Source organism: Rissa tridactyla, chromosome 3, assembly GCF_028500815.1.
Source record: "Rissa tridactyla isolate bRisTri1 chromosome 3, bRisTri1.patW.cur.20221130, whole genome shotgun sequence".
NCBI lineage: Eukaryota > Metazoa > Chordata > Aves > Charadriiformes > Laridae > Rissa > Rissa tridactyla.
In genome coordinates this window covers 73,489,765-73,513,048 of record NC_071468.1, presented here as the reverse complement: position 1 = coordinate 73,513,048, position 23,284 = coordinate 73,489,765, and the positions used below count along the sequence as shown (strand labels likewise).

At 38.7% G+C, this 23,284-nt stretch overlaps 1 protein-coding gene across 2 annotated transcripts in view; it reads right to left on the bottom strand.

Moving 5' to 3' along the window:
- FRK (fyn related Src family tyrosine kinase) overlaps nt 1-23,284 on the bottom strand; it is a 52,809-nt gene that overhangs the window by 5,773 nt on the left and 23,752 nt on the right. For both annotated transcript variants that reach the window (XM_054195213.1, XM_054195214.1), the window contains exons 3-5: nt 16,809-16,975; nt 16,010-16,178; nt 4,994-5,152 (exon numbers count right to left, since the gene is read on the bottom strand). In XM_054195213.1, coding sequence (XP_054051188.1) covers nt 4,994-5,152; nt 16,010-16,178; nt 16,809-16,975 — 495 coding nt within the window. The remainder of the gene's footprint in view (nt 1-4,993; nt 5,153-16,009; nt 16,179-16,808; nt 16,976-23,284) is intronic.

Below are 23,284 nucleotides of genomic sequence, written 5' to 3'. Positions count from 1 at the left end.
TACGGTATTCAGACAGAAATAACATAACAGCTGACTGGTTCAAATAGCCAACACAAATCAACAAAGCCATGCAATACAATAAAGTAACAGCCCAACCAAATCACAGAGGTTAGTGAATGACACTACTTAAAGTCATGCAGCTAATTTTGCAATAACTGAGTAACCACGCCCGTCCCACCTTCTCTAAAAGAGTGGACACTAAATGCAGCAGCTGACCTGGCCCTAGAGCTGCTAGAGTCAGGAGCTGCTGACGAAGTCCAAAGCAAAAGGCATTTCTCTACCAATAGCAATGCAGATGTTTGCCTTTCTGACAAGTCCATAACCTGTTCCAAACTGTGAGTAAGAGTTAATGTCAGTACTCACTGAGTGTGGCCAAAGCTGACTAAAGATGGAAAAGCACAAAATTAGCCTTGTTCCCTGTTCTCCAATGATTCTTACTAGGAAATATACCATCTGCTGCCAAGCATAACTCTCATTTTCACTTTCCAGTCCACTTGACTGCTTCACGCTGTTATCTCAGTTGCTGCTACTCAACAGCAGGACTCCTTGAGCTGCTTTCAAGCTGACTGCTTCTCTTGTAGAACTTTCTGAAGCAATGTGCATGCCATTCCCACCACTGTAAGATCAGCAAGTCCCAGAAATAGAGATCTTGCAATCAAAGATCGGCTGTTCAAACAAAGTAGTAGAGGAACTTTGAGCAGAGCAACTTGCCTCCACAAATGAAGGAAAGAGCCTCTTAGGCCTTGAAAAACTGTAGGCAAAAATAGTAAGACAGGTACCCCGAAAAAAGGTCGCTGGGGTATTACACATTAGAATTCAAATTCAGGGTCTTTGTGGCATTTTGTTGACAGCTGACCTCCTCCAAGCAAAGAATTTATACCCCAAGGTAATCTAGGTAAGACAAATCAGTGTTATATTCAAGCATCACTGTCACCCAAACCCAACCACAGCAGCACTGAAGCATGAGTGCCTACCTCTGTTTCCTCTAATACTCAAAACGGTTTCAATTTTCTGTTTCAGTATCTTAACAGTATCTGAAATCTGAGTGTTTGCTGCTACATTTATTGGTAATTCTCCTTTCTCATTGAGGATGGTGACTTTTCCTTACTGCCTCTGTGTTAAAGAAATAAAACATTTGTAGCTGGCAGTTTTCTGTTGCTTATTTTTAATTGATTTGTAGAGAAAGTGTGTCTTAGCATTGTTTTGCATAGCCTGCTCCAGTTCTGGCATTTTATCTGACCTAACCTTGCAATCACTCCTTATGAAGAGTGTGAAATTCCATTGTTTACTAATCTATTCTGCAATCTCCAGGCCTTGAATTTCTTGCTCATCTGGATGTTCTGAGATGAATAGGTAAAAGAAATGAATTTTAAATTATTAAATTTGCCCTGTATGTGTATTGTCCTACTTCCTTTTTGAGGCTAAACTCATTGTCATGCTAATCAGGCACTAAGATTATTTACTTCTATTGTTGACTCAGAAAGTCTTTTCCTCTCCCACACATATGTTTAATAGCTGCCTTGACCTTTAAAAGAGAGAGGGAGAAAAATCAGGCTATGTGAAAATCTATGACTTAACCATCAAGAAAATCCATCATCAGGCCACAGAATAATATAACACTCTGAAGTTTTACAGTTCTGATAACTGTCAGGCATCAACATTTATTATTCAGCTTGCTGGACAAAAAAAAATCCACAAGTGACACTTATGTTGTATTTAATCAGAAAATAACTAAATATGTACAAGTACCTTGCATGAGTACCTGGGGTTTGGAAACTAGCTTATGTGACTCAGTTTAAAATCCCTCTCTCCACGTTCCCTTTCTGCTCCGTCATCTGCACAGGCTGTGAACTACCTCCCGGTGAAAGCAGACAAGGACACAGACAGACTCGAGCACGGGTTTGTCATTGCTCTGCTGATGCTCCGGGTTCTCCTGAAACAAGCTTGCTCCAAGAGGCAGAACACAGCAATGTCATGGCAAAAAAAAGGATGACTCATAAGCCTTGTGTTTAATGAGCTGCTTCAGTGCAGACTAGGAGTTAAAGCTGCTAAACTCTCCCTGGCTCATTCCCTGCAGGACACACAGGTGCACTGTGTTAGAGGACAAGGACGAGATCCACCCCTAATGGTGGAGTTGCAGCTGAAAGATTATTTCTTCCAGTCTGGGCCCTGTTTGGGATCCCAGACCAGGCTGACCTACTGCCTTTCACACGTGGGCTGAGAGAGGGGAAGAGGCCTCCATTGCCCTGGCTGCTGCGGTATTTCTTGGAGGGTTCCTCCCTGTGTGCTGCTTCTGCACTGCTGCTGTGCTGGAGCTGAAGAAGGGAAAGCTGTTAAGGAGGGGCCTCAGTGGATGAGGAGCTGCAAACTGTGCACAAAGACGAAGCGCAAGTCCCTTTGGGATCTGAAATGCAAATCATGTATGGTTGTCTCATAAAGATTTATGACTATACCTCCAAAATCCCAGGTTGGGCCAGCCAAAGCGCACAAGTACAAGCACAGCACTGTATTAGTACAATTACAGAGGTTTCCAGACCAGAGCCAGCTCCCATCTGGCTGGTTGAGAGCAGGTCAGAAGAGTTTCCAGCTGTATTGATATGGGTATACATGTGCTTTAGTTTGTTTTAAAGTTTTTTAAAGAAGGAAAAACTACAACAAAAAACCAAAGTTCATATAACTTCCACACTCAAAGCCAGGCACTACTGGTGAATTTATAAAACCTTCCAACGGATTATTTTTTATCCTATAAAAAAACGCAGTGCCTCTATGTCCTGTTTTACTAATATTTTTGGAGACAACTATTGCCCTCATATGAAAAATTTATTAGAAAAAATATTAAAGAAGGCTTAGGGTCTGCACCCTGTTCTAAGCAATCAATCACAATACCTCATATAAGAAAGACAGCCAAATATTCTCATTGACAGATGCCTGACAATAAATAAGTAAATAAATAAATAAGCAACACTTTCCCCAGTTGAGACCATTGCCTCCATAATAATTCATCGAACTTCAAGACTGCGTCCCTGCCAGAACAAGCCCCAGGTCTAGCAGAATTGATAAAAACACTCATACGTTTATGACAATTTCATTCACATCCAATAACAACGAGAAGTTTTCACTTGCATTTTTCTCACACTGGTGGCAGCTCAATAACTCTGCATAGCAGCGTTCATCAAGAAGTATCCCAAAGTACATTCACAGGGTGCACAGGGAATTCATGTGCCCATCATTACTAAGTAGCTGTCGCTATGGTGGAGCGTGCTAGTCACTACGCATGAAAAATTAGGGATTTTTAAAGCTGGGAAAACATACCATGCATTTCTAGGAGAGGAAATTTAACCAAAGAATGATCTCTGGACTTTGCCTCTGTTCCAGTTTGACATATTAACCCATAGTGTACACAGAGGCAGCAGCCTTTTGGAAATATTTTCCAGGTTCCTGCAGTGGCTGAGTCTCAAGAATGCTTATCAAGAGCTGTGCACTGACCGCCGGCCGATACAGATCATTTCCAGTCACTGAGCTTTATGCAAGCTTCAAATCTCTTTTCTTATTACACTGACAGCAATGACTTTTCTCTCACCAATACCTATAAAAGCACCTGGATCTCTGCTTCCACCTCTTAGTTCTGTTTATCCCCCTGTGCATAGGCCATCAGACAAGGAGAGATACCACTAGGCTGGGTTTCAACTGGCCATTTTTACGGATATCTTGATGGCTGCCTGCAAACCAACTGACTTTCCACAGTCTCTCTGATGCGGGGCTACAGGAATGAGCGCTCAGCCAAAGATCAGGCTGCAGACACATGCTGCCTACAGCAAGGGCAGCTGCTGTGCATATGCTGGCAACTGATCACTCATGCGTCCCTGAGATGTTGTGCTCTGCACACAAACAGGCCAGTTTTCACCTGTGACTCATCCTGGCTTTTTCAGAGCTACTTCTCCAGTGCAGTAAGTGTTTTCATGCCCAGTAATCATTTCCTGATGTGCCAGGCTCTTTCAAGCAGATAAGCAGCAATCTGCACACAAAAGCACCAAAGATGAGAATTTAAAGGCAATTTGTGCCTTGCTACCTCTGGCCACTAAATGCCTACAGAGCTTTAGATGATCTGGCCCAAGGGTCTTGCAGCCTCTCAGGGCAGTGCCTGGTCGAGCTGTCCCTCTACCGGAGATTTCTTTAGCTGTAATCATCCTTCCACCGAGCCTCACTTCAAAAATGGTTCCACAGAGAAGACGGGGGAAAGCATGTGTCATGGTAAATGCTGCCTGTGGTATTTCACAGGGCTTTGCTTTAAGGGCTGGATAGAGAGACGGAATTTAGCAGGACAATCACAGTGAACATTTTGTCTTCAAGAGACCATTACAGCTTTGGAGACATTTAGCATCTCAGAGACGTCTTCTAAACTGAAAATGGGTAGCAACACTAGAATCAAGCATTTCTCAATAGCAGGGGTGAACTTAAAGTGCAATCATTATGCTAGTCTGTTTCAGGCTGTACGACTTTATTTTTAATTATTATTTGCCTTCAAAAGAGCACTTTGAAGTGCTGCTGAGATAAAAGCCCTGATGCGATAGGCAAGGGGACAAATTCACAGCGAAAGGCTATCCCTGCCTAGTAATAGATTTCAAAGCTGTTAAGTACATTTTGTGCAAGTGCCTCTATTTCATGTCAAATATGATGACCTATCCTTCTGCATGGTTGTATTTTTATTCTGTCAGGGTATGTTCCCGTCTACTCATAGAACTATGTGGAAAAATGTGGGTCATTATAAAGCAAGAATCAAACTGTGAATGTGATTCTCTCCTGCTTCTCAAATACTTTGGCATGTCAAAAATTCATAAACCTCTTTCTTTCCTCTTTTCTCATCTCCACACACAACAAATAATGTAGCTTTTATATTAAACCAGAGTGTTGTACTTCTATCTTTTATGTTAGTGTATTTACTAAACTGACATCTGTGGCACCCCTTGAAATTAGTTTCTAGTCGTTTGCTTACTTTGAAGGTATTCTAGAAGACTTCCATATCTCATCAGCTCGGTAATAATATAAATTGGGTCCTCCAAAGTACAGACAGCATAAAGCTGTATAAGCTTTGGATGTCTCAAGTTCTTCATTATTTGTGCTTCCCTCAGAAAGTCCCTTCGATCCATTGAACCTGAAACAACAGCATTATAACAAAACATAAGCTCAGGTTATTAAAGGCCTTCCTACCAGCCTGACAGTCTTAAGGGAATAACTGAGATTGTTTTCTGTCTTTCAAAGTACATTAGCATCTCAAATCTGCACAGTTCCCACAGAAAACAGACAGAGCAGCTGAAATAAACAGTTAATGAGTGAAACACGCCGGTTGCGCAGGGACAGAGAACGTATATGTTTCAGCCACCAGAAATATAAAGGCCAAAATTAACGTCCTCCAGGCCTCCCCCCGGCAGAAAAAAGTGAGGCTGGAATGTTAACTGATATAATTTAAGCAAACAATTATGTCACAACTAGTTAACGAAATGGCCAGAAACTGAGGTAAGAGGGCCTAGGTAATGAACATAAAATTTCTGACAGAAAGATAGTGTTGCAATAAGAATTTGTTGCACTATTTTTTCTGCCTCAGCAATCAAAGCCTGAAAGCACTGAAATCACTTTAGCATGTAAGGAGTGGATGTGTGCATTTTATATACATAAATACAAATACCTATTTATAATGTTCACATAATATACAAATATATATATATACAGATAGTCTCATAGTAATCTTCAACAACCTTATTAGAAATACGAAAGTATGCCCAGATGTAACAGTGATTTTACACTCCCTTAAAAGCAGAATTATCCTAACAACTAACGATCCCAACTTTTTAAGTGTTGCATAAAGTCACAATATCTCTAGTTCTATTAATATACAAAGTGAGTCAAAGCATAAGCTATGTCAAAGAAACAATACAGAAATGGCACAGGGAGATAAAGTCAGTGGCAAATTTAGGATTAGAGCTCATACATCCTGAACAGGGGACTGATTAGAAAAAAACATGCACAAATAAGGAAGAAAAGCTTCCTCTGTGGATAGTCCAGTAGTGTTCGGATATCCTCAGATGTTTGAGGAAGATGGTAAATAACATCTACTTCACAATACTTGTCACAAACAAATGTGAAATTCTCCAACTACTCAAATGTTTCCTCCTCCCAAATCAAAATAGTTTCATTAAGAAAAGATTACAGTGAACATTTGGGGAAAAAAAAAATAAATCTACCCAAGTCTAGTCTGCTCTATGCCCTGTTCAAAACCAAACTCTTAGTATAAGCAGACTGAGTCATTTGAGAAGCTAAGGCTGCAAGATGAAGAGTCTTTATTTTATGGCTTTTTAACATTAGGTAACCAACAAGGTTCGTTTGGGAGTTTGGCTCTGTTCCAAATACGGTTGTTTAAATGAAGTGAAATGCTGGGAGGATGCTAAATGGCTCAGCAATAAAACTCCATAAGAAAATCTGTTCTACACCTGCCTTGAACGCTGCCTCCTGAAAAGTGCTCCAGCCTATTTCCCAAAGCACAGCAATGAGTACATCAGTGCAAGAGGAATGACTCAGAAATGTTTCTGATGTAGACTTTATGAAAAAACAGCCACTCGACATTGCAACTTGTGAGAGCAAAGATTATTGCAAGGGACAGGTACTCCTCTCTCCGGTGTCCTCATACTTTCCTTGGCAATCCCACAGGGTCCAATTTAAAAATATTTTACAGGATGCCATTAGGAGCAATGGCGAAAGGCAATGGACTTCCATGCCATCAATAAATGGATAGCAGCCAATAATACATCTCCTCAACAGGTACGGGCTATACCCATTTCCTTTTGTCACTGACAGAGGAAAGTGGCGGCCTGCATGAAAAGTAAATGACTCATACTTAGTCTGGATAAAGCAAGGATTATGACAGTCAGGTGGAAAAAATAATTATCTGTAATGCTAACACTATGTCCCTTTCCTATTTAGAGCAGCACAATCCTTACAGGTTTATTTCAATTTTCCACTAATCCTAGATTTTTTTACCAAAAAAAAAAAAAAAAAAAGACTAGGGTTATCTTCAAATGGTTTGGATTCACTTTGATACCTATTTAATATTGTTGCCCATTTGCTTACTCTTTTCAAGATATATGTATCGTGGAAATAATCCTAAAGTCTACAGAGAAGCTGCATGGTATGAGGTATTCTGCTTCCAAAGATAAATGCATAAGTGTGACTAGTGATTTAACACCGGTGCCAAAATTTGAGATGTTGATCCTAAAAAGGACGAAGTATTTGCTAACTTGGGGTCTACCAAATCACCTGCCCTCTATGGATCATTATACAGGATTTCTTCACACCATTGAAAATGACAGTCTGATTTGTCCCCTTCATCAAAGTTTGCCTACAAGGAATCTCTCAGTTTAATCATGCTATAAACTTCTTCCAACAAACTGAAACCAAGCAACACGTTTTTCGCGTATGACAACTTCCAATAAATTGATCAGGAGGGAAGTATTCTTTTAGCTGAATGGCAGCAATTCGTCCTTTACGCTATAAAAGTAACTAATAACAACAATAACAAAGCAGTGACAAAAATCAGTAAGTATTTCCTGCATATTTTAAAGAGCATGTGTAAATGTTCAGTTTTACTTAGTTTATATCTTAAAATAGCACAAGTAGCAGATAGTGACCAAAACAAATAATGGGGTTTTTTTAGTTTGTAGTTGAATTACATGTGTGTTTAACAAAGTATATGTTTTCAGCTGTAAGCGGTAAACACAGGATGAAGAGCCCGTTACTGCAAGTAGAAACCACTTGATCAAAAAACAACTAGTTAATAGAAGCCTTTACTGAAACAATTATCCCTTGTGTAAGACACCGGTTTGGGAGTAGATTGAACAGTACCTGAAGAAAATACGGTTTTGGCAATTTGTTTTTTGAATGAAAAATGTTTTTGTAAATGTCAAAGCCCTTCTTAAGAATAAAATGTTGGAATATGTTTCTTTGATGTCTTCTATGATGTGATGTTTTTGCCAGAAATCACCTCTAATTTAATCCTATTTAAAGCAGGTATATCAGTTCTGATTACTTTATGAAAATATTTTGTTCGAGAATTGAGGAAGCTTCACATTACAAGATAAACACTGATAATTTGGAAATGAGTTAGAGAGAAAGGTCAGTTATTTTTACATAGTTTCCACTGGCCTAAATGTAAGTGTTCCTTAAATATTTGATAAGCCCCTCCAGAGACTATTTTTTTGCAACCTTCAATGAGCCCTCCCAAATGACTTCAAAGAAACCTTGTACTTCAGAGCAACCTTGTCTTCTGAATAGGTTTATACAAAGTGAACTTATGTACAGAATACTGTGATCTTCTTAAAAAGTTTATGTGTAATAAAGAAATAACATTAAAAGTATAAGTTCTTGGTAACACAAGAGACGGAGTGTAAATTATTCACGTTAACAGGAGAATGAGATAGGTATCTGACAATCCTCAAGCAGCTTTCTCACCATGCAGAAGTGAACTTACAAGTTAGTGTAAGGTTATGTATCAAACTAAACTGAATAAAAGAATTTCTTTGTTCAGAGAAATCAGGGGACTTTACTGAGTGCAAAGCTTTTTTACACTGCATATGCACTAAAGAGATGACATATTGAAGGGATGAAAATATTATTAAAACCTTCACCGACAGTACCAACCCAGAGACTATTTTGAGAAAGCCTCCTAAAAAAAAATCATGCTTGGGCAGCTTCCATGCAAAGACAGAAGCTTGAGAGATGCTTTACAATATGATAATGACAAATGCATCTGTCAACTTGAACAGGCATAAGGAACTTTTTCAGATATGATTAATTGGTGATGATAGATGCCTGCTTTGCATGCTGACGGTTGGAGAAGCAAGTTAGCCCAGACAATAGGTTCTAGAGAATCCATCACGCTCAGCATAGGACAAAGTGCAAATCCCTGCTGCAATGATTTCCACTTAAATAGAAAAAACAATGCCTCAGTGAGGAAATAAAAACAGAAATGTGAAATGACATGTTCAGGGACCTATAGCAAGGCAGTGCTGTGCAGAGCCAAGAACAGAAATAGCAATTTCTGGCTTCTAGAACATTTCCCTATTTGCTGATCCCTACACCTCTTTGATGATTGTGGGTCAACAACTCAAGAGTCAGAGATGTTCCTTACGGCAAAGATGTTCTTGTTGTTTTTTCTTTCATTCACACATCTGTCACTACATTTTTGGCTGGTAAAATGTCACAGATGTCTCCAAAGCAGCGTCAAACACTTGTGCACAAATGAGAGGATTATCTGAATGACGGCATCACATTACTTACTGCTTTTTGTTTATAGTCACAGTGATCAACAGATTGTTTCAACAAAATCTATAGTTCTTTCTGCACCTTCTCATCCAGGAGCCTTACATTTTAATCACTGTGGCCTAGAAATACTAATGTTCATCCAACTTTTAAACCCAGCTGGAGTGTTTTTAATGAACTGCTGAAATGTTTAAGTAACTCAGAAGCTTGAAGAAGCTTACCATTGGTTCATGTAATGCAGTTCTTCAGCACAGGATGGATGGTTCATGTTTATGCACCTATATATTCCCTGTGGAAATTTGATCTTTGTAGCACAGTGAACATAGTAACAAACCCACACTGCTCAATGTTTTCACTTGATGCCTAAAGTGATTGTGTACTCAGTCATACCTCTATAAAGTTAGTTTCCTTTGATATTAGGATTACTGCATAAGGTAAGGAGGTGTATAGACATTTGAAAATGCAGTCATGGGATTCTCCTCTGAGGGAGTATTATTTTTAATGTAAACACTAATTTGGGATAATATATAGAAGAGTATTAAAACAAGAGTGCATAATCAGAGGGCAAGTAGAAAAGGAAATCCATCATGGACATCCTAGGGAGGACCAAACAGACAGAGCACGGAAGGAGGTACTCTTCAGCTTCTCTGCAGCACAAAAAAACCCCTAAAAACAAAAACAAAAACAAACCCTCCTGCTCCATTGACATTTTCCTCTGGACCAGATCCTACTTTGGAGGTTGCCGGGAGCACAGTGTGAACAATTGGATAGAAGATCAAAGAAGAGGGAAAGTCAAATCTTTGGACATTTATGATTATTTCAGAGGGGATGCAGCAGCAACCATGGCTGATAGGCTGTCTTACCAGTGGTGTGGTCTCCCCTTCCCATGCCACTCTCCCCTGGATGTTTGTGGGAGGAACAATAAGAGGGTGGATTAAAATTGCCAGAAATAACGAGGGGAGAAGGGGAAGAGAGGAAGGGGACAGAAGGGAAAAGGGAAAAAAGAAGAGCAGGAGTTGGAAGTACATTACCCCATCTCTGTCCTTCCCAATGGAGGGTACTGTCCATGGGACAAAATTATACAGTGCAACCTCTGAATATAACACCAGGAAGTGATGAGATGACACAGAAAGCTGGTGTTTATGATTTTTAGCATAATGACTGCCTGTCTCACACCCACAAATGAGGTTTAGGATAACCAAAAGTTCTAAATATTGTTGTATTAATGAAAGATATTAAAGATAATACTTGCTATTACTTTAACAAAAAGACTCTTAATTATGAGTCTTGTGACTCTTCCTGCAAGGTTAATAGAAATCTTATACAAATATAAATATCACAGACTAATCATTCTGACATTTTGAAGGTCTCTATAATCCACCACTGGCTCTGAAAAAGGACTAAAAACTCAGGGGGAAAAGTGGTTCTGGATCAATGGATTTCCTCAGTTTTGTTACTGCTGTAAATTCTGTGGAATTACAGAACGCTGCTGGTAGCTGGATTCACCTCCTGCAACTGTAGGCAATTATTCAGGCACCTGGACCTGAGCTAGTTGTCCAGACTTTACAATTAAGGGTGAAAAAAAGTGCTTTAATAGCATATTATTCTCTCATTGTAATGTACATTTCTAATCTATAGTATGATTTATCTGACATGTCAAGTGCTTATTTCTTCACACTAATTATTGAAAAAGCTTGGTATATCATCTAAGATGTTAGATGCCTAAAAATAGGAAAAATGTAGCTAGTACACTACGCATCAATGTTTCTGAAAGAAACACTTGTGAAATTTCCAGTTTGTGTGCAATATCTGAAAAATTGGCTCTTGCTCCAAATGGAATGAAAACAGATTTCTGAATACCCTAATTACTCTCAAGTCAGAAATCACACATTTGCATCAAGTGAGAACTGGCTCTGGGAAATGTCCATCACTGACGTCTCACCAGGATTCTGGGAGTTTAATTTTTTCCTACAGGTTGGAAGGTCATCTACCTAAACAAGATCATTTTAAGTCTTTTAGCAGCAATAGATAGAAATTAATGTAAATCCATAAAAACTATCTGAGAAATGGGGAGAGTACCATATAACAAGAAATTATATTTAGCCTTCCTAAAGACAATTAAAAATTGGGTTAATTTGCTCCGTGTGTACCTCCAGAATGGAAAGAAAATACTACGCATAAAAGAAGGCTTTTACTTTAATTCAAGAAGACATAACAAGAGTTAAAGGGAAGATATCAGGTAAATCCAGGTGAGAAATTAGGCCCACAGTCTTATAGGCATACTGATATACCATTGATACAAACTGTCAAACACAGCAGAGGCAGCTTCTCTCTGTGCCTCCATCACAGGGCTAGAAGACTTCTAGTTATTATCTAGTCAAGAACAAGCTGTGTTTTGATTAAATATAAATACTCTATCTCAGCAGAGAAGTGAAATGTAATGGCATATAACAGCAAAGTATTCAGACTGTACATGAACTAGGACAGATTTACACTGCAAAATAATGCTCAACAGAACAACTCAAACTAGCAGAAATCCCTTTGGGCCTTCAGGCCTATAAATTTACGACATACTGATTGCATTATGCTCTTCTATATTGTTTGCGATGTGATTACCTTACTTGATTAACCTGACGCTGCTTGGAAATGAAAGCATGGTTTCACAATTTCTCTGGTGGTAAAGCCATTTAAAACAGAACCCTCTCTATCTCAATCCCCTATATTTGCCAGATCACACTCCTCTGTTGTTATGATGACTTTCTTTTCCAGTGGGTCTACACTGTAAAGTAGCTTAGCAAAAAGACTTTGCTTTAAAATACTTCTCCCTTCCATAGTGTAAAGACAACTGATTTAGACCTCTGAGCCAAGCAACAAGAGAGGACCGTTTTGCAGTGTGTCACACTTGAAGCCTGAAATATTGCCTATGTGAATATTGGAAGCTTCAATCATCAACATACAACATGATGCATTTCTTGATTACTCAGGAACTACTATGTTTTCCATTCACTTACCATCTTTATATTACGATGAATGAAATTATCAGATGTAGCCTTTGCTATAATTTTATTAGTACCAAGCTAAGAATTTATTACTCAGATTAAGGTGAGGGTATTGGGGGTTTTCTTTAATTATTGAAATGTTATTCATCATGAGTAATGATGAGAACAAGCTATGGAAAACCAATGTGCTAATTGATTAGAGCAGCGCACTCCAAGTAGTGAAGAACATTGTTCAGAAGAGGGATAATTCCCTAGAGAAGTATACTACAAGGTTAAATCATAGAATCATAGAATCATAGAATCATAGGGTTGGAAGGGACCTCCGGAGATCATCTAGTCCAACCCCCCTGCCAGAGCAGGGTCACCTAGAGCAGGTTACACAGGAACACGTCCAGGTGGGTTTTGAATGTCTCCAGAGTTGGAGACTCCACCACCTCTCTGGGCAGCCTGTTCCAGTGCTCTGCCACCCTCAGGGTAAAGAAGTTCCTCCTCATGTTTAGGTGGAACTTCCTATGTTCAAGTTTGTGCCCATTGCCTCTTGTCCTGTCCCCGGGCACCACTGAAAAGAGCCTGGCCCCATCCTCCTGACACCCACCCTTTAAGTATTTATAAGTGTTGATAAGGTCACACCTCAGACGTCTTTTTTCCAGACTGAAGAGACCCAAATCCCTCAGCCTTTCCTCATAAGAGAGGTGTTCCAGTCCCCTAATCATCTTTGTAGCTCCATTTGTAGCTCCATGCTTCCATTTGAGACTGTTTGAACTGTTTTTATGGAATGAGATGATAGTTCACAAGTACAGTGATAAGAGATTCAGTATTACCTATACAATTTATCAAGATAGCTTTGAGAGTCAAAGTCTTCATTCTGAGCATCGCTAAGTGCAATGCACGACTTCTCTATCACAGTATTAGCTCACAAACTCTTCACTACCCAGACATCACATCCAGGTGAGTCTTGTGTCTGCCCTAACTCAATATAACCCACTGTGAAATCAATGAGGCTACTACTGTTGACCTTAACAGGAGGCAGACTACAGTGAAAAAAACAAAGATGGAAAAAGTATTGATTAATCAAGGCCTTTTCCCCAGCTGAACTATGATACTACAAAAAGCATCACAGCTGAAGTGGCTTCTTCCTCTGCACTGTGCTAGCCTGTATGTAAATATTATGTTTATATTCCAGTGCAAAATTTAATTTTTAGCTAATAAATATATTTAAGAAGTCTATGTGATCAATTTTTATTGTTTTATAGTCTTCTGTAAGTGCATTCTCAGGACACCCTATTAGTATAGAAACCAAAAAAAAAGCCTTCTTCTTTTCCTGCTCATGTTGTGCTGGAAGTATTGTGATCTCAGCAAGACATGAAAAGGATAATGAATTGAACAACAAAGAACGGCTCTCCACAGATATGTTTGGCCTTAAATGTTTGGCAGTCGAAGGGAAGGGAAGGGGAAGGGGAGGGGAAAGGGAGGGGAAGGGAAGGGGAAAAGAAGGGGAAGGGAAGGGGAGGGAAGGGAAAGGGAAAGGGAAAGGGAAGGGAGAAGGTAAATTGCAGCTGGAACTTGCCAGTAGTATTTCATGTATTTCCGGGAAGTCTTGTCAGTTCTAACTGAATCCTTTATTAAAATAGAAGTTTGTTTCAGATAGAACTGATAGAATGTACTGTCCCCATTATACAAAAGGCAAAGCTGAATTAAGAGTTTTTAAATGAGTTATTAAGAGGAGATGAAATATGATTAAGATAGCTTCCCATTTTTGAATATGCAACGAGATAAACGTCAGCTCCACTTTCCCACTAAAGAAAATAAGTAGAAATGCATGCATTACAATTTGTTCAAATTCTAATTATTTTGTTTGATGAGAAAAAACTCTTTTCCTAGAGTGCTAATTGCCACATATTTTCTTAAAGATGAAATAAAAGACAATTTCTAAAAGAAAATTTAATGTCACAAAAATTTAAGATAGTTTAGTCTTGTTTTTCATTTGAGCTTCATTAGTTTCCTTCTTTAAATATTGTTTAAGAGATCTCACACTTTAGGAAGAACCCTTCAGTCTTCTGCAATAAAACAGACTTGTCCAGATGTTGGACACAGATGGAAATATTACATTCTTGTCGTATGGAGAACAAAGGCAAGCATCATATTGGGCTGCTTAAACAGAGGTCTAGCACGTCAGAAACATGAAGCAAATCCCTCTCTTTACACACCTAGAGTTGTTCTTCCTGTTAGCATCATACTTGGAAAAAAATATGGTTACCACCTGGAACAGCCCAGTAAAGATCTTCTGAAAAAAATGGGACATCTAAAACACCAGAGCTACACGAAGAATCTCTTAGAGCTGTTTAACCTAAAGAATATAAGACCAAAGAGGATCTTGGTAACAGTTTTCTAGTATGTACAACACTGCTGCAAAGAGGAAGAAAATAATAGGTAGTCTTTAATCATGGTGGGTAACACAAGAGGTCATGGGCTTGTACTGCAGAATGCTTCAGGTCAGACACCAGGAGAAAAAGACTGGTTTGAGAATTGTAGTTTCAGAAGTTAATAGAAATAAGCATATGGATCCCTATGACAAAAGGTATAGGCTAAGTATAGGCTACTGTCTTAGGAAAGAGAAATGGACAAAGAGATTTCAAGATGATTTCTGTGTTTACTGGGTCTCTAGGGAGAAGCATCATTTTACTGAAAAAAGCATGCTGTCTTTCACATGAATTATAGAAGGCTTTTAGTCAGCAGTTTTTCTAATTTCAGTTAAGCAGAGAAAAAAAAGGTGCTTATTTGTTTTCAATTGGCAAGTTCCAAAACACAAACAACATCCTGATACAAGATAGCCCTCAAATGCGTGCTTAAATTCCTCCCTGTTCAGGAGACCATTCAAGCAGGGCTCAAGAATATTTAGTTGTTTTCTGAATCAAAGATCTGAATCTGGTCTGCTTCCTGAAACATGATCATTAATGCCCAACACAAGCTTTTTCAATTAACGACAACTCATTTTATTGATATCACTTTTTAAAAAACCTGTATATCATCCAGGCTACCTTTCTTATCTATGTTGTTCTTGCCATCTGCTGGCAGATATTTTATGTTGTCAATTTAAAATGCACAAATTACTTGAAGTTAATGAAAAATAATTAAGCCAAATGTTAAAAGTTGTATTAGTAACAAGCCTATATTATATGCAAATATTGGGTATTAATGTTGTGTATTAAAAACTTTGAGAAATGTTACTCAATCTGTATTAAGATTAAAGCACTTCTTAAATACAAACTTAACATAGTACATATTCTATATTACCAAAGAAATTATTACAACATAGCATCTAACCACTAAAAGAAATTCTACAGATGACAAACCAGTAGTAAATTGATTACTTCACCTACAGATCAAATGTAGTCATTCAATTCCATACAAGCAATATTGTACAAAAGAGATGGCCTTGCTGGGGTTGGCTCTTTATGTAATACAGATGTTGAATAAGAATGAGTTCAGTTCATAACAGAAACAGAAAACTGTATAAAATTGTAATTCAAAATACCAAAAAATATCTGGACCTTGAGCTTTACTAACTTCCTTGTTTAAGTGCATGGATTTTTAGAATGGTTGCACATATGGACAGGCTCTCTTTTCAGTAGCATTTAAAAACTAAAGGAGCACCCTTGCTAACATTTCACATTATTAGCATTTAAGAGTAATTCACATACCTGGTTTTAATGTTTTGATCGCCACAGAGGTGGTATTATTCCACAGTCCTTCCCATACCTCACCAAACTGACCAGATCCTAATTTTTTCAACAATTTCAGAGATTGCCGGTCTATCTCCCACTGATCGACCGTTTTATATGACAAATCAAAAGTAGTAGGAGTTTGTAACTGGTAAAAGAAAATAAATTATAAAGTAATTGAAACTTCTGATAGGTTTTCAACAGTATACACATGTCATTGTTAACTGTGTCATGTACAGTTGCAACTGATATAAATAATGCTTCCTTAGAGTACACACGCGTGATAAAGTAACCTGAGAGCATAAAATACAGCCCACACCCCAGGTACTTTTTGTTAGAAATAAGAAATATTCTAAAGAAAATATCCTGTCATTAAAAGCAAAAATTAGAAATCACCCCTCTAGCAAGCTTTTTGAACAGTGACGTATTGCTTGCCTCAACCCTGTGGTATTGCTCAGTAATTACTTATGGACAGCTAGAGTTATGAAGTTGGAGATTTCATCTCCATATACATTTATAATAAGGTATTCATAAATCATGATTTGGCATATTTTCTCCTCCAGCCACATGATGATTTGTTCAAAATGGCATGGTATTCTATTATTAAGATGTTAGCTTTAAGAATGAAACTGTAGCACTACTCAGAACTTCCTGAAAATAAGCAGATCATCAACATTTTTAAATGGTAGAAGCAGATACGGGGTTAACACTTTCTGACTGGTATCTGATGAGTTAGATAAGAAAAAAATATGCTGCACAATGTAGCATCCACTGTCACCTTTAGGCATGGCTTTCCGAGCACCACGCAGAGGTCATCATCACTGTTCTTACTGTAATAGTCAACCAACTCATGCAGAGTTTTGAAAGTTTTCCTTCTGGTTAGGAAAAAGCCTCTTTCATCCAGCTTTCCGATCAGGTAGTGCTTCACAGATACACCATCAAAAACTGAAAAGATTTAAATATATTCAGTTTCCAAGAACTATAGCAATGGCACAATATAGCTTACGGACAAAACATCATAATTTTCCTAAATATATTTATGAGGATCTTAAAACAAATAATTTTAGTTTCAAAGTTGACAGCTATACAAAATCTCTGACACAAAAATACACGAAGACATCTTCCGTGAGGCAGCTCATATTTTTGATCTTGTAAGGCACCAAAACCAGCCAGGAGCATCTAATTCACAGTAATAATTTAATCAGTTTTTAATATTTCATTTATCAATGCTAACATTCCAAATAGCAGCTGCTAGGCTGGCAGGCATTTTAGAGCAAACAGATCAACCCTCCACACAGCCATGACTCTCTGGAAAGCACTCACATCTTCCATGGATTTTATTGAGTTTTATGCATGTTTGGAATATGTAAAAATCAGGCCAATAATGCTCTGGTTATAGTATCTGATGACTCCCTTTCCATTGAAATGTGTTTCATTCTAATCATTCATAGATTTCATTCTAATCAACAAGACCTTTCTCTCCTCACCTCCTGTAGGTTATTTGCGTCTTTTCTTCTGTCAGAGCACTTTTTGGAGGTGTCAGAAAGAATGCTGGAGCTAGACCTGGACCAGCAGCAGGCCAGAGGTGGACAAAAAATGCACTGTCACTCACCTAGTGTGTTATCTAAGGAATATAGGGCTTCTCATTGCTATTTCTGATGGCTCTGTCACATCTGACTTACAGTAGTGGTCTACAAAGCAAAGTGTATGCAACCCAGGGAGAGCGCAAGACAATCCATTGGGGTGTGGAAAAAAAGTATTTTTTGTACCATTAATAAAGAAAATAAAATAGAATATTTTAAAATACTGTTTACTTCGTCTTTATCTCACCTTTTTTTAATTTCTTTTTTTGTGTTATGTTCTATAATGTACATAATCTATCAGTATAGTAGTACATGTATATAATATACAGATAAATAAATAAACATATATTGGGGTGAATGATAAAAAATCTTTTTACTGGTAGGGGTTCACAATCAAAAAGGTTTGGAGACCACTGGCTTAGAGATCTCTTCTATAAAGCAACATCACCAGTAGCAATGGCAGGCTGAGCATCATCAGAGAGGGCAGTTCTGAAGAGCTGAAAAGGAATGTAGTACCTCATGTGGGGTGTCATTTAGCATGACACTCCATGACTGAGGCATCACTGTCCATTTCCAATGGGCCATGGAGAGCCTATGTTATATACCGAAGGGTAACTGATTTAGTTCCTATCAGAGGGGTATCCCACCCTGCAGTTAATGAAACAACACAGAGCTTTTCCATGATGAGTGAAGAGAGGTCTCAAGGGGAGGAGGATGCTCCAGTTGCCATCCTGGTCCTCATCACCAAACATTACACCTTTCCAATAGGCCAGGTGGCTCTTTCCATACCCATCGATTTGGGAGATTACCATTACTGTGCCCTTCTCAGGGCCTTCGTGCAAGATGGAAGCCTGAAAAGCAAAAGACAGGCATAGGAGAAAGGCCTTCTGATGTTTACCTCCAGTATACCTTTTAGTAGCCAAAACTCCAGCAAACGTATTCACTTTAGTCATGTTGACTAGTGGCTATTCTTAGTTAAACAATTCAACGGAAATATGTTTCAATGCTAGAAGCAGCCTCAGTCTGTCACATTTGAAAATCTAGTTCTAAGAAAATCTTATCGCTCCCTCCTGGATATATTATAGCTGATACATCCTTCATATTGTAATACTGCATGAATTTTGGCAATCACTTTGGTTATACTAACAGCAGAATACATAGTTACATATTGTATGCAGAAAAAAATATAGAAAATTATAGGTTGCATGCAATTAACAAAGCTGATATAAATTATAATTTCTCTCGTTATTTAAATGATTAAGTTAAACAGGAAAATCTCTCCTTCCTTGAGTACTGTCAGGTATGACACAAAATTTTTCTACTGTACTGTGCGATTGTCATCCCAGGCCACCAGAGGGCATACAGGAGCTGTCGAAAATATTAGTAGAGTTTATATCTGCCACAGGTAATATTTTGAGAGAGATGATCTAGTAACTTAAAATGCTGCATGAGGACCAGAAGTAAGAGTATTTGTAAATATAACTCCATAATAAAAAGATAATCACATCACACTTTTCAAACGCTATTTCTTTTTAATTTAACACCTCATAATTAGTATTTTTTAATTATAAAATGCATGCATATTTTTGTGATGTGTCATTCGGAAACAGGGCTGAAGCAAAACGAAGGAAAAGATTAATTCAGTAACAACAGACTGGAAATGTAATGACTTTTCCAAAGCTCACAGTAAAGTGCATCTGGCCAAATGAATTGCTAATTATGATGAAAAAAAGGCCAACAGGATGACTGTGTTAATCCAGTCTCAGTTGTACATCACAAGTGATAGTAGTTTGACTACCTGCTTTATTTATTGGCAGCATTATAATTATTACTTGTGAAGCAGCTAATGTTAATGCAAGAGTTGGTTTGAAGGATGTGCTGTAATTTCTTAAATGAGCCTTGTATGAAGCCTTACGATTGGCAGCATACAGGTCAGGGGGTGATGTTTGTAGATCTGGACAAAATTTCTGCGCTGATACTGTCTTTTCTTGTGATAAGCAGCTGAGGTTAGTGCAGTATTTGACAGGGGGCTGTTTACTTGTAGCCCAGGGCTGAGTCCGTCTGTACGAGTCCTGCATGGCACGCTCACAGAGCTGCAGCATCGTGCGGCCCCTCTGCCCAACACGACACAGAGCACGTGTCACTCAGGGAAGAGCTAGCCATAACCCCCTCGGTGCTTCCAGTCATCCCTACATCCACGCCAGAGCATGTAATGGGACAGGATCACAACTTCAGCTTCACGTGGCTTGACAGCAATTAGGGGTGATGACTGCAGTGGTTTCCTCCTCAACTTGCCCTCCCCAAAAGCATCACCGCTCCCCATTAGAGTTCTTCAGGGATTCACTTTAACAGAAGCATTCCCCTCTCCCTGCTTCCCATCTTCATAAGACTGGGCCATGCAGGAGTAGATTTTGCCTCCCCCAAAATGAGAATAAAATAATTTACTACTCCTTTCCCAGGGCAGCAAAACTCAATTCTATGGTGGCATCAATAGGGTCGACATCTTCACCAAATGAATCATGGAGGAACGAAGGCACCACTACTGCCGGTGTCCCAACATCTTTCATTTCAGCAGTCCTTCCCTAGCACTGACAGCGCATTTCTGCCGGCAGGAGCTGTGCTCCTTCTCCATGCCAACTGTGGATGTGGAATGAGGATGGTTTATGAGATCACCCTCACCAGCACAGAATAGGTGCAGTTGTGCAGTTCAGTGCAGCTGCTCTGAAGTTGTTCTCCTGCTAGGGCCATCATTTTGTCACTCCTATCAGTCTGCTGCCTTAAACTATTACCTATTCTTTCCTATGCTGAAAGCCAATCTGGCCTAGAGGAAACCACACAATCTTTTTTTAGGAGCAGGGGAAAAAAATGGAAGAAAACACAAACCATTTACATTGTCATTTAATGCAATTGGTCTTTCAGATACGATTATTCAGTGAGGGGGGGAAGTGGAGAGCCTCCTGGTATCATTGGCAATGACACTCAATTAAGCTGAGCACATCTAAATTATGGCTTTTAATTAAAAAGAGGCAATGTCTAAGATGGCACCAACATGTTTAAAATTTAATACATTTCACACCAGATGCTGGAGTCATCAACATAAAAATCTGTCGACAACATGTGCATTTTTAAAATGGGAAAACCTATTTTTAAAATGTCAAACACTTTAAAATTATAGCAACACATCTCAGTGGCCTATCTGGTTTGATGTGCTTTCCATTTAGCTATTCACAGTTGAGAAAAACCTTTCTGAATATGACTTTCTGTTTTTAATTTAAATAGTCCTTTATCATGTAAATCTTACAAATTGTGAGTTTTTCCATCAAGGCAAGTTAGAAGTGAAAAGTGCCATTTTAATGAAAGGTAGGGTTTCTTTTTCTTTCTTTTTTTTTTTTTTACTGAGAAGATCCATTTGTCTCCCTCATTAACATTAAGTCACTTACAGATTGCCCATGAGTATGAAATCAAGCATGAAAGTCATAAAATCAGTTTATGGGTGCTTGGGTAAAAATTTGTCTTCCTTTTCTACTTCTTTTCCTGTTTAATTTTATTATACTTAAATGTTAGGTTGGAGAGAGCACTACAGTGTTTTCTTAAAGACCTTAATTCTGAAAGCCAGGTTATCACTCTTCTAGTCATTATCATCTACCCTGGTGTGGAACCAAAACAGCAATAGCAGGTAGAGCAAACCCAAGCAGTTCTACAGAGGATGGGAGCTTGGGGGTCTATTCTTGCTGCACTGAAAAAGTTGGAAACAGAAATTAGGGATGCATTCCAAAATATCAGGTTGTGACTTCTTGCCTGTCAGTGTACCAGCTACCATGGAGAGACAGAAGCCATCTAAGACCTGTTAAAAGAAATTCTCCTGAATCACTGTTCCTCAAGAAAACACTGCTTTTCTGCCTCAGCTTTCAGTGTCTCATAACTCATTCTGATGGAACAGAGAGGAGTCAGAAACACTGCCTTCTCCTTAGCGTCTGGTGGACTAAGCAACCTTCCTTCCAATTAATTCTCCCCACAATACAATCCACTTCATAATTTGCTTTAGAATGCACTAGCTCTCCCAAAAGTAGACATAAGTAATGAGATTATGGACATATAATGTCTGGACCACTATGTATACTATTAGGTTGGAAGCAAAGAAGCTTGCAGAACACAAACAGACACCATTCAGTCAAGCCTATTCAGTAAGCAGCAAATATTATTTAGCTCTTCAGGATGAAGTATCATGTTGAGGCTAAATTACATTCAAGTCTGGGAAGCTGCTAAAAGACATAGCTGCAGTGGTAAATCATGTCATTAATACTCACTGTCTACACACTGCTTCAGAGTTTATTCTCTTTCTTTTCCTAAAGGAGCACAAATGTTTAATAAATCTGAGATGACACACATATACATGCTCAGAAGACAACTTGTGTTTGTGCATGGAGGGCTGGCTCCTGTAGCTGGAGCCTAGCCTTTGCGTATATTATGTTCTTCAGCACCACTCTTCCCTGCCTTCATCAAACGAACCAGCATGGAAGAAATCCACACTGATGGCTTCATACCTCGCTGCCATCAGTCATCATCAGATCTCCTAAGAAACTTGAAAAATGTCTACCACAAGCTTTTATAATTGAATCAAATATGCTAAATCAGGTAGAATATAGTTTCTATCCATGATTTGTAAGAAAAAAAAATAAACAGCAGCATCAAATCTCATCCTACCACAAATGCTGGCCTAATATTTATTTCCATTCTCTTGGATGTTTCTCTGGGGCACTTCGTAGTATAAATAAGGTACTGCTGCCTTCCTGTTAGAGAAGTATTCAGGATGAAGGGTGAAGAATTAAGATTTTGAATCTTTCCTAGAAGGCTACAATTCGAGAACAACAAAAAGAAATTGCATTTCCACCCCTAGGTGCACAAGCGCAAGATTTTTCATTGATTTTTAGTAAGGTGTCATGTATTCAAGTGCCAGCATTAAGCAGATAATGCAGGCCTATCTATCCTTCCCTGCATAACATCACGCTGTTATAGGTCTCACCCAGTCCTTGGATGAAATCAGTTCACTGATGAAGAACACTTGAAGGAAGCCGAAACGATGTAAGACAGGGTTAAGTTGGCATATAGAGGGAAAGTATTTTGAAAGGTTTGCGGCTATAATACAGTCTTTGGATAAAAAAAGCGCACACAGAGGGGTCAGTTCAGTCACAGTTTGGGGGCAGTCTGATTCCTTGCTGGTGTTAGTTTTCTTATCGGAGCTTCTTGGCAAGAACAGATTTCCTTGAGGGCAAACTGAAGACTATGGAATGAACTCTCCTAAAACTGTAAATATTGTATTTATTTCATAAACTTCCCTGTATTTCACTCCACAGGCAACATATATTTCTTTGTCTTGGCAATAAAAAACAACCTTCCCGTTAGCAGAAGACGTTGCAGGTGTATATCCTTTCCTTATGATTTGGAAAGAAAAACCAAGAATGTGTCAAAAGTTCATTAAGCGCTTAACGTGTTTCTGTGTAATGCTCAGAAGATGACTAACACATAAACATCGAGGCAGAAGAGGAGTCAATATGAAAGAATCTGGTTAAGCACAAGACGCCTCTCATTTTACTGACATAACTCTGCACATGACAACTTATGGGTTATTCACGAACATCAAGACCCTTCACTGGCATATGCAACTCTATAG